Source organism: Haliotis cracherodii, unplaced genomic scaffold (assembly GCF_022045235.1).
Source record: "Haliotis cracherodii isolate W230 unplaced genomic scaffold, xgHalCrac1.p SCAF_12, whole genome shotgun sequence".
Taxonomy (NCBI): domain Eukaryota; kingdom Metazoa; phylum Mollusca; class Gastropoda; order Lepetellida; family Haliotidae; genus Haliotis; species Haliotis cracherodii.
In genome coordinates this window covers 30,569,236-30,583,170 of record NW_027266267.1, presented here as the reverse complement: position 1 = coordinate 30,583,170, position 13,935 = coordinate 30,569,236, and the positions used below count along the sequence as shown (strand labels likewise).

The following is a 13,935-nucleotide window of genomic DNA, read 5'->3' as shown; positions in this document are numbered from 1 at the left end:
TTAAAATCTTTAAGTGTTTGTATTCATTGTGTGTAGTTTTTGGTTTTCACTCACATTCCCGAAATCGTATTGCATTATATAAATGTGTGAGATATAATTACCTCTTAATACATACACATCTTGTGTGTTAAAATCATGTATAATATAGCTACATTAAAGCTATAATCAATTGATTATATCAGTTTAATATTAAGCAATGACAGTTAGGAGTGAAAACAGTGACATTTACAAGTGATCGGCTTAAATTGTCCGGCTATCTAGGCCTACTAGTGCTTCCGGCATAAACACATTGTATAGTTTATTTCGATATTGTTTTATAGTTTAATCCACTAACCTAATATGATATCTTCCAAAATACATATGTAAACAGCTAACATTTTAATTGTTAAATCCTGTAAAAGTATGTACATCCTTCTAAGTTACTGTCACTTCCTAGATTTGGTGTTTAATCTCATTCTTCTTGCTCAAAGTTTTAGCTTGCATTTCTGGTAAGGACATTGACAAAGAAATATTGTTAGAAGGCCTGTGATTCTTATTCTTGAACAGTTCATGATGTTCAAGAACAGTTCATAATTTGAAGAACTCACTTTCATAGGGGTTGCTTAACATGACTTTCCTGATTCAACTTCTATTTTATCTTGTTTGCGTACAACCAAATCAGAAATGAAGCCTGTACAAGACAATTATATCCAGTGTCGGTGAAATCTTATGACTAACGGAGGATCATCATCATCACCGTTGGGCCACAGACATTACACCATCAAAGCCTTAGCCCCAACTGTAGAGTATGTTGATTCATTCTCTCAGATATTACCTCATAGCCATATCTGAAATACATAGGAAGAGACTATTCAGCCCCTGCAAGAATATGACAAGATATTACTGTAACAGCGGTACTCTGGTCCTCTCAAAGATAAGAGAGTACTTGTTGGGTTCAAGGGATTTATTTTCAATGGGCGTAGAGAACTACACGGTAGTCCGGATCTGCCCTAAAACATACATAACTTGATATAAATGTCATGGGTATCATTATAAAGGCACTATATAACAACAATACTAATTATACATTTCAATCTATAATTCCTTACTTTTGGCATATATATATATTAACAAATCCTTCCACATAAAACAAATTACACTCTATATATATATACAATTAATAATGCATAATTAATAAAACATAAATAGCATACCTCGTCTCAGGGACGCAGGCTGGAAACTCTCTTATGGAGACGTGCAGTGAAATAGCCCTGCACAAATAAGTATACTACATATAAGTATACTACTTATAAATATATCACATAGCCACAGTTACACTAGCATGTATGGAATACGAGCATTATAAATTCTACAAAATACTATACATATATACATGATACATATACATATATCACTTCTAACCAATTTAAACCTATTTTATATATAAATGTACATTTGGCTATTACCTCAGTCAAATACACAGTTAAGTTGAATAAAGAATACATTACAATGTCATAATACAATGCTAGCTAAAATACTATATCCAACAACCATGATTAAAATACATAACCTAAGCTCCCAGATAAATAAAGTAATAATTAAATGAACTTACCCTATATGATTCAGTGTAGAGAACGTGTTGAGAAAATAGGTGTTGACTGACCAGTAGAAGTGTGATCAGTGTCCCCACATAATTGCAGAGAACATGCAACAAAGCTAGATCACAAAGAGCACCTAATCACAGGCCAAGCCTGTGACCAACCCATTGACAATAGCCAAGAAAGAAATGTCTGAACTACCCAAGCTATATACAGAACTAGCTTACCTGTGAATTAGTAGATTTGTGCAAGTGCTGAAGTTAACACAAGTATTTAGGAACATAAATGTTAAATATTTAGGTTAGCTTATTAATTTAATTCATGTTTGGTTACTATGATGATACTTTAAAATCTAACAATATTCTATTTACAAGCATACTGCTACATTACCATAGCCACAGTTGCTGGCTAGTTCAAATGCACTATTGCAGCAACTTGTCAGCAAGCCCAAGATTTGCAAGGGATCTATACCCCAGGTCGTATGGTGGCCTACGGTGGTGCCCGGTCAAGACGATCTAATCGATAATCAAGATCTTATGTTGTGACATCGCGAAGTGCATCAAATCATGCGAGCACCTTTGATTAAAAACATGAAAAGGTTTGGAAAATATCTGTTGACAAAGTCTTGGCGGTGCACATGCTTTGCAAATCCTGCAACCGACCAAAAACAGTTTACGAACCAGATATCGATTTCATTTTCCAATTTTATTGGACTATGCATAGACTTGTTAGTCCAGCCAAAATGAAACTCCATAATACCAGCCTAGTTCAGCAAGGATGGAAACTGGACTTTTATAGTCAGTTAACTCAATTGCCTCGGGAAGATGTATGGTGGCAGCTCAAACTGTTCTCTACCAATAGTTTTCATTCTATGATAAAAAAATGGATGGGGTGGGGTGTGAGGATCCGACACCGGCAGTTTCAGAGGGTAGATAGACCTTTGCTCATTATTACCTACTCAGTGTAGGATAGACCAGGGGGCAATAACTGAATCAAGCCTTAAGACACAAGCTTTGATATCAGATTGACCAGAAGTGATGTCAGAACCTGAAGTGACATCAAAACTGGATTTGATGGTGAAACCATATGTGACATCACAACGGGAAGTGACATCATATAAATGACATCATATGAGATTGAAAAGGAGGTCATAGTGATGACATTTATTCCGGAAGTGATGTAAGAACAGGAATGATGTCATAAAGAAATGGATATGATGTCAACAAGATAGATAATGATGACACTAATCTGGAAGGTGACGTCAGATACGGAAGTGACCGAATGACAGGAAGTGACGTCAGAATCGAAAATAAGAGATGGTTAAGAAACTCTAATGACGTCATAACTATGAATATCAGCAAATATAATGGTAATCCAAGAGAAGATATCACATATTTAACTGATTTATTTCACTGCTTGATTTTCAAGTCATTGAGAGGTGATTCAATGGAAATTATCTTGTATTAGAATTTGAAGCAGTTATCATATGAAGGAATCACAAGAGTTTTTTTCATATACTGTCAACTATAGAGGGAGTGTAATAGACGCAGAACCCGCCAATCTCTCTGGTGTATTCTGGCAATGATGTAATAGAGGTAGAGGATTCGTAGGAATGATAAAAATAACAGTTATTTTTGTTAATAGTTCTAAGAATACTGCCTCTATAACATCTAACATCAGTAGTACTCCATTCCACCTCTCCAATCATCTGCCTCCAGTTGGTATATGTTTGGAAAGAAGTGAGTATTTTCCAGCCTTTGCACATGTAAGAGGTGTGAGCTGTTTGTGCAATTAGGGGAACAGCTAGGTATGTATAGTTGTTAGTGAAGAGGACTTCTGTTGAAAGTCTGACAATTTGCATCCAAAATACAGGTAATGATGTAATATTAGAGGTAGTACTATTAGAAAAGATATTGTTTTGATGTCTGCCATTAACTGCCTGACATGGTATACATCTTTCTTTGTACTGGGATTGCCAGAATTGAAGAAAGAAGGTGTCATGTTAAATTGTACTTAAATTTTGTGTGAGTTCATTTGAATTTGCGCCTTTGTATAGTTATGTTATGCAACTAACTACCCATTTTCTTGTTTAAAAACAGATGAAAAAGCGCATGCTGAAAACGCTTGAGACAACACGTTTCAAAGACAGCCCAGTAATAGCAGTATCTGCATGCACAGGAAACAAGGACAATGTAGGTGAACTTGGTGCTTTCCTAGATGTTGGTCATTACCCTTCTGTGCTTTAACTTTAAGTATAATTGAGTAAGTATAATACAAGTATGATGTTCCCATTCCCCCTTCAAGTTTCGTGAAAAAATGCCCTCTGGTGTTTATATATATCGGTACTATGCAGTCCAAAGTCGACAGTGTTTTGCTTCAGGTGGAACAAACAAGAGATAAGGAACTTGGTATTAACAGAATTTGACCTTTTAAAGGGGTGTTATCAGATTGCATTAACTGAACAGGGAAAGACGATTTCTGCTTTTGCTGCACCAGATGGACTTTATCAGTACAAAGGTGTGCCATCTGGCTAACAAATGCACCAGCTACCTCATCAATGATGTCACTTTGCCCTGCAATGTAGAGACTTACATCGATGACACTCTCAGCCTTTCACTTGAGTGGGACGATCATTTGCCGCAAATAGCAATTTTCCAGCTATATGACGGCAGATACCTTTAGTCGCCTCTGACGACAAGCATGCTTGGGTTGCTGAAGACCTATTCTATCACAGGCAATACTGGCCAAGTGCTCAGGCCCAGGTTGTGGTAGTCGGTCAAGGACAGGGGACAGCCGTTTGATGTGAAAGTGAAGTCTGTTTTCTTTGTAATATTGATTATATCAGTCCACAAATGCAGTTTTGCTAATCATGCATTGTATGATGGAAACATATTTTATGTTCATTAACATGTGTAATAGGATTTGTTATGAAAACAATTTTATCATTGAAATTGCATGTCTGTTTTAAAGAAAATGTTACGATGTTAAAATTTTCTTTCTTGAGGAGGAGTATCATGTGGCAGTTTTGTTGTAAGTTTATTTTGGATAATTATTAGTGGGAGAAAATTGAAGCGCTAATAAAATGTCAAGTATATTCCCATGGCATCTCATAACATAGAGTGACCTGCCCTTAGTGTATACATTGTCTCAACTTTGTCCAGCACTTGACAGCTTCTTTACCCTCCCAGCATAGAGAGCTTCACCGTTGTAACTTTGGGAAATGACTCCCTGGTTTGAGGCATTTCCAGAAGGCCAGTTGTATCTATATAAGAGTGAAGATGAGGGGCATTCCAGGTCCTTCTTCGACTTGAATGTTTGAACACCAACCTTTATGGCTGTTTCCAATGCTGAATCCTAGATTCAAGAACGGAGTATATGCCTCACTCTAGATATTCAACTGTGACTAATTCTGGACAATCATGACTAAATTTGACTAAATTTGACTAAATATATTGCCATTTATAACTGTTAACTTAATCCTGTGTTTCAGTATCATTTGTTGATTATTTATTGATCTTGTGTGGTTACTTACTGATTTCACGAAATCTTTTTGTATGTAACCCTTCACATTTCAACTTGGGAATCAACTCCTTAAAGTAATACAAAAATGTCCAAACTGACAAAGTCAAAATAACTACCCAATATTTTATGTCAGATTGACAAGGCCAAAACAAGGCTTTGACAAGGCCAAATTATGTTGAAATTATTCACAAACTGTTGACAAGGATTGATAATTTATATCTTTTGATAAGTTTTTTTAACAAAGTATTGACAACAATCATATATCAGGGAAACCTGTCAACTCTCTAGCTATTTAGCTTGCATCATGTACTGTGCTGTTTTATTCCAGGAAATGACATCTGAAGGAATGAATGATCTAATCTCCTTGTTGGTTCAACACACATATTTACCACTTCGCAGCCCACTGGGAAACTTCATCTTCTCTGTGGACCATTGCTTTGCTATCAGAGGACAAGGGACTGTTCTCACAGGCACTGTTCTAGCTGGAAAAGCCACAGTGGGTGATGTAAGTTATTTTTAAAGATTGTTTCATGTGGTATGTTTAGCACACAATATCATTTGTACCCATATGTTATGAGGAAATCTGGTTTTCAATAACACTAAATAATGAGTTCACCGAAAGACATTATCAGTTTAGGGATAACAAGTCATTGATCAACATTTGCACGTTTCGTTCTGTCTGTTCCTGGATTGGTAAATATGCCACTAAACATACCTCCTAGGCTACCCCTATTGTATCATAGCCAAAAAGGTGCAGTTTCTGGAGCACCACTTGGAGACTTTTCGTCCAAACCTGGTACGTGCATTAACCAAGGGCTGAAGTGGTGCCTTTTGCTATTTAGGAATTTTTCAAAATTTGAGGTTTCCATGGAGACAAGTTGGACTTAGCAGAAACGGTAGGTGTTGTTTCCTGAATGGAACTCAAAAACTATTCAACATTTATCACCCAAACATGGTACATATATTATTCTAGGGCTGAAGTGGTGCCTTTTGCTATTTAGGAATTTTAATACAATTATATTTTTCATGTTTCCATGGAAACAAGTTTGATTGACACTTTCTTGAAACTGTGCACATACAAAGACCAAGTTCCGAATCCCAATGTTGTTAATGTTTTGATAGCTGAATGACTACACTTGTATGCTAATATGTATTGACATACTAGATGGAAATTCTCTCATTAAGTTTGACTTAAAAGTAACAGTCATATGATTCAAGTTACACTTACTGTTGTGATTCAGTGTTCAAGTCACATCTACTGTTGTGATTCAGTGTTCAAGTCACATCTACTGTTGTGATTCAGTGTTCAAGTCACATCTACTGTTGTGATTCAGTGTTCAAGTCACATCTACTGTTGTGATTCAGTGTTCAAGTCACATCTACTGTTGTGATTTAGTGTTCAAGTCACATCTACTGTTGTGATTCAGTGTTCAAGTCACATCTGCTGTTGTGATTCAGTGTTCAAGTCACATCTACTGTTGTGATTTAGTGTTCAAGTCATATCTACTGTTGTAATTCAGTGTTCAAGTCACATCTACTGTTGTGATTTAGTGTTCAAGTCACATCTACTGTTGTGATTCAGTGTTCAAGTCACATCTACTGTTGTGATTTAGTGTTCAAGTCACACTTACTGTTGTGATTCAGTGTTCAAGTCACATCTACTGTTGTGATCAGTGTTCAAGTCATGTCTACTGTTGAGATTTAGTGTTCAAGTCACATCTACTGTTGTGATTTAGTGTTCAAGTCAGATCTACTGTTGTGATTCAGTGTTCAAGTCAGATCTACTGTTGTGATTCAGTGTTCAAGTTACATCTACTGTTGTGATCAGTGTTCAAGTCACACTTACTGTTGTGATTCAGTGTTCAAGTCACATCTACTGTTGTGATTCAGTGTTCAAGTCACATCTACTGTTGTGATTTAGTGTTCAAGTCACATCTACTGTTGTGATTCAGTGTTCAAGTCACATCTGCTGTTGTGATTCAGTGTTCAAGTCACATCTACTGTTGTGATTTAGTGTTCAAGTCATATCTACTGTTGTAATTCAGTGTTCAAGTCACATCTACTGTTGTGATTTAGTGTTCAAGTCACATCTACTGTTGTGATTCAGTGTTCAAGTCACATCTACTGTTGTGATTTAGTGTTCAAGTCACACTTACTGTTGTGATTCAGTGTTCAAGTCACATCTACTGTTGTGATCAGTGTTCAAGTCATGTCTACTGTTGAGATTTAGTGTTCAAGTCACATCTACTGTTGTGATTTAGTGTTCAAGTCAGATCTACTGTTGTGATTCAGTGTTCAAGTCAGATCTACTGTTGTGATTCAGTGTTCAAGTTACATCTACTGTTGTGATCAGTGTTCAAGTCACACTTACTGTTGTGATTCAGTGTTCAAGTCACATCTACTGTAGTGATTCAGTGTTCAAGTCACATCCAACTTTGGGATGCTTGGTGTGATGTCTGCTCCACCAGTCTCTCGTGCGTTTCTTGGTTATCACTATGATAATGTGATAGGCGCTCTTAGACGTCTCCAAACGGTGCCCAGTGACAGTAGATCCATAAATTTATGGCAAATGGTCTGATATTTTACTGCAGATTTACGTTGTATTTTTTTCTCGCTGCTGAGTTTTCTTTTGTCTATATGTCCCATGAGGCTCCTGACCGACCTATCGGTTCAATAATAGATAAAACACAAAGAGTAAAGTTTGATCCAAAGTTTGTTTTCACAAAAACAACAAGCGGAAATTTCATTAACTTAATTGAAAGAAATACCTACCTATTTTTCCCCCTTCCCTACCTTTATATATTACAACCACCCCTCTAACTCCTGAATAAAATGTCCTAAAATAAACCTATCTTATTCCTATGCCATATCTCCCAACCATATCTAACCCTAACCTAACAGACTGCCTCCATGGTCTAGTGGTAGACTGTCTGCCCGTCATGTTAAACAGAACTGAACAGGCTGATTTACTGCCTTTCGGCATCGATGCATCCAATCAGACAGATTTCTTTGATAATTTATGTGTGAGCCTGTCAATTCAAACATTGAAACATGATATATCAAAGGCTATATCAAAACCGAAAATGGTAGATGGGGAAATTCAGTGGAGTAAGCCTGTGCTAACATATGAAGATGTCTCCTCTTGTGAAAAGACCTCTTTTGCTGTTTCATTGTTTTTATAACATTCGGAATGCCAACTTTGTGAAAATTGGCATGATTATCATGTATGATCTTAATCATGTAGGCAGGTGTGTGTCAAACACTGCTATTTTCTGCATATGTTGTGTAGTTTTCCTAGCCCTATGGCTATTGTAGTACCTAACAACAGCCGACTGTTGGGTCTGTAATATATTTTACAGGTTATCCCAAGCTACTATTCTCTGGTGGAGTTGTTTGAATTTCCTTGCACAGACAACTGTGGCACAGGAAAACAAATGTCCATAGCCCCTATTTTAATACCTGGTATTTTGACTGAACAGTTCAGTTAGTAACTTAACCAAAGGAGGTATTGCATGTAATATGTAAACCTACACAAATCTGACTTTTTGTCCTTTACTCTATTCATTTGGTTTTGACATTTTACAAAATGTAGTGTCTGTAGCCCCAGATTATTAGATGTTTAAATGTTTTACTTTATCTTGAGTAGTTTCCAAAGACAAAAAGTTGTCATTTAACATTAATTTTTATCTTATTACAGTTTGTCTGTTCACTTATTAGACACTTTGCAAAATGTAGTGTCCATAGCCCTAAGTACAGGCAAGTCATTTGCCTGGATATTTATCTTTGCACTTATTGGCTTACAAGTTTATTACATACTACTATCTAGAAGTTTTGAAAGGATTTGATAAGACTTACTTTGATAAGATTTTTTATATTTCTTCAATAATATATAGCATTTTGTAGTGTCCTTAAACCCATGGGATGTTTGTGATGAGTTTCAGACAAAAGCAGATGAAATTAAGAAAAACCCTTTTCAGGCCTAAACATGCTAATATCGTCCTTTTATTTTCTTACACCACTGAGCACTTTAATTGCACTTGATTTTTCAACAAAAGTGCAAACCCGATTGTGACCAGGTGAATGTATTTAAAGTGGTATTTGATGAGATGGATTCATACTACTAGGGGTAATTATTCTACTGAATTGGAATAAGAAGGTCATCATCCACACACCTTGAGATTGATAGCTGAGTTCTTCCTAGTTCTCATGAGCCTAAGATTGGGACTGTTACTGGAGGATTTGGCGGATAGATTTTGCATTTTAAAAACAACATGTAGTTGACTACTTATGTGTAAAACTGTCTCCTTTGACAGTATGGCCATCTAAAGCTATCATTAAGAAAACAATGCCAAAGACATTTATAAAATACTCCAACACATGAATTGTGATAGACTGCACGGAAATCTCACTGAAATACCACAATCGTTTACCTACAGGACCTTCCTATACTCCAATTATAAATCGCATATGACTTACAAATCATTGATTAGTCCTGCTGGGGTAATAAGTTTTGTGTGTGATCTTTGATGTGGTAGTACTAGTGATACACAATTTTCAAATTATGTGGCTTACTACATCTCTGATCCTGGGGATGCAATAACTGTGAACTGGTACACTGCTAGTGTTGAAATGTGTACATACAGTGTTCACTGCAAAAACTCAAATATCAGCTTTCTATTTTAGACCATTGATGTTCAGAATATTTCATTCCAATGTACTGATAGATTTAACACCTTAACGCGCACCAAAGGAATTCCCACTTGAACACTGGTATATATAAGTTTGCATCTATGGTCATGATCATGGCGAATAATGGAAACAAGTCGGGTTCTTGTAACTGACCAAAACTATTAAAGCATACTGTTGGTCAATCTCATTGATGTGTTGGTTATAATAAATGCAACAAAACCCTATCTATATTCATAAAAAATAAATTGTACAATTCCAACTATATCATGAGCATGTGCAGCATGCTAGTAGTTATAATGATTATATATAGCAAAACACTTATAAATGGCAAATTTCTACTAGTCCCTGTACCTTAACTGTTGAGCAGTTTGGTAAGGACTGCACTGATGTGTTTATGGATCACTTTCAAGTGATGATACCAGGTATTTGTGAAAAGGTGAGAGTGTCCTAACATCTTATCTGGAATAATTTCCTCTTACTGTTCACTGTAATTTTGCTGTGTTCAGGTGCCTGTGGTGAGAGTACTTGCATCGCTATTAGACTGTGAAGAAAGGGTGATAACGGAAAAACCATCATTAATATTAATCATACCTGTTTCAGTCGAATTAAAAAAAAGTTGTGCCTTTATTTTGGAAAACATTTCTACAGTAACACAGCATGCAAAACATAATGAAAGGAACAAGGTTTTTGACAATGATCATGATGAGTGGACTATAGGACTAGTGCCAATTTCTAACACTGTTGAACTAGCTTGCTTGTACTAGCTTGGACTTTTAACATTAATAATAATGTTAATTCAGCTGCTCACTGAGACACCATGTCACAGTTGAACATAGATACCCCACTCACACACTGGGAACACAGACTGACTGAGCGAACCAGTCCCCTCTTGTCCCTTTCAATGTTGGCACCTAGGAAAGAAACACCATGTACATTGACGTACCAACCATTAAATTTTGATCAAATCTTTTGGTATGTCACAGCCAGGGATTGAATTCTACAACTGTTCATAACTAAACGATAACAGCAGATGATAGAAGTGACAAACAGCTAAGGTTTTAGACAGGTATTGAAATTTTTATTGCCACAAGAACCTTTCTCATCTTTTATGTCAGTGTTCATTTCAGAGTGGGGCATTCCCACTAACAAACATGAAATTTGACTGGAAAGTGAAAAGACAGAAGCCTGTTCATTATGTGAAACAATTAACATGATCAAGATTACCAATTCTGTACAGGATAAATAATTCAAATTTAGATTTGTAGAACTTACACATTACACGCTTTATAAGGTTCTGTCGCCATTTTTAAAATGATCCCATTTCAACAGACCCATTTTAATGAGGATACACCTTCCACACATAGAGACTGCATGTAACAACTCAAGTTATCTTTTTTCAGCAGATTCCCATATATTCACCTTGCAGTGGTCTCATGACTACATCCCCACTTTAGACCATCATTATAAAATGATGAATATCCAAAAATGGTCTTAACTGCATTATCAGGGGCAGTTGATGGTTTGCTTGTCCATGTGTGTTCTTCTCGATAGTAACACAGTCTTCTTCAGAGAGGCACATATCCCTGATATACTGTGACAAATGTCTAGCACTCTCCTCACTTTTCACATCACAGCTGTCTGCATAGTTAAAAACAACTGAGTGAAGGGAAGGTACTGTCACATCTGTGTTTTCAGCCATATTGACAACAGACTTTGAGTCAGTAACTACCCTGCATGTGGAGGACTTCCACAAAGTTTTGCAGCAAATCTATCCGAATTTATTAGTTTAACAGTTGAAATACCACTTGCATAAGTAGCATCTTGCTTTGAAATTGTTGATGTCTTTGTATGTTCTGCCCCCTTGTGTTTTGTGAATGTCATATTTTGTAATTTAACCAGGCTCAATTTGGATTTTTTTTGGCTGGTTCCACTTGCACTCCATTGAAGTAAATGCATGCAACCCCTCAAGTTTTTTTTCTGAGATGTCAACTAAAGCATAAAGGACAGCAGCAACATGGTTGCAGAATTCACCCTCACTGAAACAGATATATTGTTCACTGATTGTTTAATTAAAAATGTATAAAAACATATAATTCCACATCCAAAAGTTTAAGTAGCATAACACAATGATGTAGGATTAATACAATGTTGCTGTACATTACGCCCTCATACCATGTACATGTATAGAGGTATTCAGTGGGCCTACTGCACAGTGAAAATGCAATATTGTTATTTGGTTATGTTTGGGAAAATTCATTCAATTGTACAATTATACATACACTAGTTTTGGTACTTCACAGTAAGTAAAACTGATACCTTAGAGCTACTGTTTAATGGTAACTTAGTAGAGTTGTGACGATACACATTGAAACCAATACAATACGTATCGTGATATTTGGTTTACGATTCGATTCGATTCGATATGTATCACGATACACAATTAACTGCTTAACATGCCTGTTTTTAAGAAAATAAAATCTAAATAATGAATAAATCAATAAACTAAATTCTGCAGTTTTGTTTTGTGTAATCCATTTAATTTTGTTCTTAAATTCAAGAAGTTAGATGAAAGAAAGATCTCAAAAACTTTTTATTTGAAACTTTTAATTAGGAAAATACAAAATAAAAATCAATTTGGCACACAGTGTAATTTGGCACACATATGAAAATAAATATTTCTTGGCCATTAAACCATGATTGGGTAAAACACAAATAATTTTCATCACACTGAAATCAGCATATTTTCTATTTATGCTGAGTTTGCTTGTCCCTGAGCAAGAAATATAATCAAGCTTATATTGAACAGTTTGGAATGGACTTGTGGAGGAACTGAAACTCAATTTTCATACCCTCAGTTTACACAACTTGAACTTTAGAACACTCAAAGTGTCACAACTGACAATACTGTTACTAGAAATATTCAGTAATGATTGCAAAAGTTCACTCAGTCAAAATTTTAACAAAAATGATATCAAATATCAATCTCAATTGGCACTTGGTACAGTCAGAAAGGTACAATAATAATTAGCACGATACCTGTTTATGAAGGAATTCTTGCAGAATAAAAGACTTGAATGAGTTAAAATGGCCAATCACTAATATTCATTCAGTCAAAAGTCACCAGCAGAATTCTTCGACGACGAGTTTGAAGTTCGAGGATCCAGTTTTGCCCTCTTGTGAATCTGAACATCTTCACTCGCGTGGCGTCTCTTCAAATGGGCTGCCATATTCATTGTGTTGCCATTATATGTTGAAATGGTATTGCAAATAGTGCATGACACCTTTGTTTTGTCTCTCGACAGAAGGAAATGCTTCCACACAGCACTTTTAAACGATGCCGGAGCCTTTATAAACTCTGACACATCGCTTGCCTCGCCAAGAGCCGCCATTTTAACTAGCGAGACTAGACGAGATTAAATGTTGCATAGCAACCTCAAACATGGCGTCGTCCACGAGACAGCGTTTCCGGTTGTATTACGAGTAAATATTTTGTTTCAGAACAGATAAATTTATTCAATGAAATGTATTGTTATTGTATCGATACATAGAAACCATATCGATATATCTTTCAGATACCTACAGATCGTGATTCGAATACATATCTATTAATCGTCACAACTCTATAATTTAGTAGATCTACTTACCCGACATGGCGGTTGCAACCAGCAGCATGTGCTCGGCCAGTAACTTTGGACAGGGACACCCACACATTATAATCCATTTTTTGTTTCATGTTCTGTGTTGGTATTGAAGGAATCACCTTGCCACTTACATAACAGTGAGAACAGTCCTTGGATTTATGGTGATATTGGATTGTATGGACGTGTCTATCTTCAGAAAACTTCAGCTTTTAACTGTGATTTAGCGTTGTTTGGGCCAGTGTCAAGTGTCCGCTGTTTGCTAAAAACCAAATGATTATACTAATCACTTGATGGCACAGGTCAACATTGCTATCCCTGCCATGTTTCAGGAGTAATGAGCCTGGTAAAAGCTCGCCGAGAGGTGACACAGAAACTGTTCAGATCGTCTTTGTCTCACATTGACCACTTCTGTTGTATTTACATGTTCAATAAATTGTTTGCCAAGATCACTTACACCTTTGGCACACAAAATCAATTCAGACTTTTTCCCCGAAACATATACTCCA

The 13,935-nt window shown here is 36.2% G+C and overlaps 1 protein-coding gene and 1 long non-coding RNA gene across 2 annotated transcripts in view; one reads left to right on the top strand and one right to left on the bottom strand.

Moving 5' to 3' along the window:
- The window catches only part of LOC139458349 (selenocysteine-specific elongation factor-like), an 82,063-nt gene that overhangs the window by 21,205 nt on the left and 46,923 nt on the right, over positions 1 to 13,935 (top strand). The window contains exons 3-4 of the mRNA XM_071239741.1: positions 3,677 to 3,769; positions 5,428 to 5,604. Of these exons, the coding sequence (XP_071095842.1) occupies positions 3,677 to 3,769; positions 5,428 to 5,604 (270 nt within the window). The remainder of the gene's footprint in view (positions 1 to 3,676; positions 3,770 to 5,427; positions 5,605 to 13,935) is intronic.
- On the bottom strand, positions 933 to 1,713 carry LOC139457942 (uncharacterized). Its single transcript, XR_011652646.1, has 3 exons — positions 1,592 to 1,713; positions 1,194 to 1,250; positions 933 to 989 (listed from the first exon to the last, which is right to left on the bottom strand). It is a non-coding gene; the product is annotated as an uncharacterized lncRNA (long non-coding RNA).